Source organism: Osmerus mordax, chromosome 7 (assembly GCF_038355195.1).
Source record: "Osmerus mordax isolate fOsmMor3 chromosome 7, fOsmMor3.pri, whole genome shotgun sequence".
NCBI lineage: Eukaryota > Metazoa > Chordata > Actinopteri > Osmeriformes > Osmeridae > Osmerus > Osmerus mordax.
In genome coordinates this window covers 20,125,298-20,127,162 of record NC_090056.1, presented here as the reverse complement: position 1 = coordinate 20,127,162, position 1,865 = coordinate 20,125,298, and the positions used below count along the sequence as shown (strand labels likewise).

The 1,865-nt window shown below is 42.6% G+C and overlaps 1 protein-coding gene and 1 non-coding gene across 2 annotated transcripts; one reads left to right on the top strand and one right to left on the bottom strand.

Annotated features, from left to right (window-relative positions):
* Positions 1–72, top strand: trnaq-uug (transfer RNA glutamine (anticodon UUG)). The gene has a single exon. It is a non-coding gene; the product is annotated as a tRNA-Gln (tRNA).
* A 502-nt stretch (positions 73–574) lies between these two features.
* LOC136945423 (calcitonin gene-related peptide type 1 receptor-like) lies at positions 575–1,794 on the bottom strand (the record flags this gene model as incomplete). Its single annotated transcript, XM_067239227.1, is given in 1 exon segment — positions 575–1,794. A coding segment is annotated over 1 exon segment (86 nt), but the record flags the coding sequence as incomplete, so codon positions are not given.
* Between the last annotated feature and the right edge of the window lie 71 nt (positions 1,795–1,865).

The window sequence follows — 1,865 nt, the reverse complement described above, 5'->3', positions numbered from 1 at the left end:
GGTCCTATGGTGTAATGGTTAGCACTCTGGACTTTGAATCCAGCGATCCGAGTTCAAATCTCGGTAGGACCTCGTCCTTTTGAAAAAACAAATGTCAAGAAATGTTGAAATCCGTTGACAATGCTCAAGTTCAGGCTTTCCGAATTCGGTAATGTTCATGGGGGACATACCGACTCCCGTTCCTGTTGGTGCCCGCAGTAGATGATAGACGGTTGGCTAATACATCACCGTCATGATAAAGCAGAAACTATGAGAGGATTTTAGCTGACTACTATTATATTCTTTATTAAATGTGAAAAAGGAAGGATATGTGTTCTCAGGCAGACTGGACAGTTTTAAAAGTATTATTATGTATATAGATTATAATATCTATATAGATTATCAGCAGCATCATCGAGTCCGTCTGCAACAGCACTGATGGTTGTTTAACTCATGTTTCATCCTTCAGATAACAGAATAACATCTTCATATCCATCTACACTAATAACTAAATCACATTCAGACATGGTGATAAATAATAATAAACACTCAAAACAAAAGCGACAACGGACAATTTTAATCAGAATTATTTTATTCGATTCCACACGTATTGTAACATTGTCATGTAACATTGTGTTAATGAAAAATATTAAAAAGGCTTATATACAGTTGTGTTGCACGTGTTTCTTTGGGAGAGTAAAAAGGAATGTTTGTTTGTAGGCAACACTGCAACGCAACGCTGATGGCACTCATGTTCTGACTACACTAACCCTGGCTGGTTTATACTGTACATCCCTGGTAGTTAGATAGAAAACCACAATATCACTTTTGACAGGAGACATATACACATTTGGGATAATTTGCATGATGCTCTTATACTGAAAATGTTAGCAGATCGTCAACTGTTTATGTACATGTCAAATCTGTCTGTCTGTCGGTCGGTCGGTCTGTCTGCCCAGCCTGCCTGTCTGTCAAAGATCGGGATTCTGTACATCGTTCAGTAATGCATCAAAAAATGAAAACACAACAAGTTAAAATGGTCGACCTACTGTATATTTTGTACACTACACCGTCTAAGAAACATACCATAATAAATATACAAAATAATCTCCCCAGCACTGACTTACACCCTGCCAAAATCCAAGCCCTTCTCACATGTGTGGATTCAGTCCCAGTTTCATCCTAAAGATGTCAGCTGGTGTGTTTAATGAAGGCCAAAGATGATGAAGACAAGAGGAGTCGTCAGAAAAAAAAAAGATTTTTACTGGACCCCTCTAATAAGATGCCCACTAGAGAGTGATGTGTGTATAAACTAGAGAGGTGTGTGAGTGTGTGTTTGTGCTTGAGATTACAATTTACATACGTTTGCGTGAAAGAAAATACACCATAAGTGTGCGATCATTTATACGTAGAAGGTCTTTCGGACTTTGTGTTTTTTTAAACTCCAACCATAACATCCTGTTTTCCTGGAAGTGATGCGAACGATAAACAGGAAGTGACGCAAACAGGAAACGTCACCAACGGGAAGTGACAACGCTCCCCGCATCAGATCTCGGTGGTCTCCAGGATCAGCGGCGGGTCGGCCTCACCGTTAACGCTGGCGCGCTGTTTGCCGTTGCTCTGCCCGTTAGCTTGCGGCGCGAGCGCGTCCGTCTTGGCGTGGTTGTGGTCGTGGCGCTCGTGGAACACGGTGGCTCGGCTGGTCTCGGTGACAGAGTTGGTGTGGTAGTTAGAGTGGGAGTCTGAGGTGATGGGGGTCAGGCCCCAGACTGATCTGAACTGGGCCCAACTGTCGCCTAAGGACTGTCTGAACCTGAGGGGGGGGGGGGGGGGTCACACGTTACCATAGTTACATCACCTTGGTTACTTTACATTGTTTATATTAC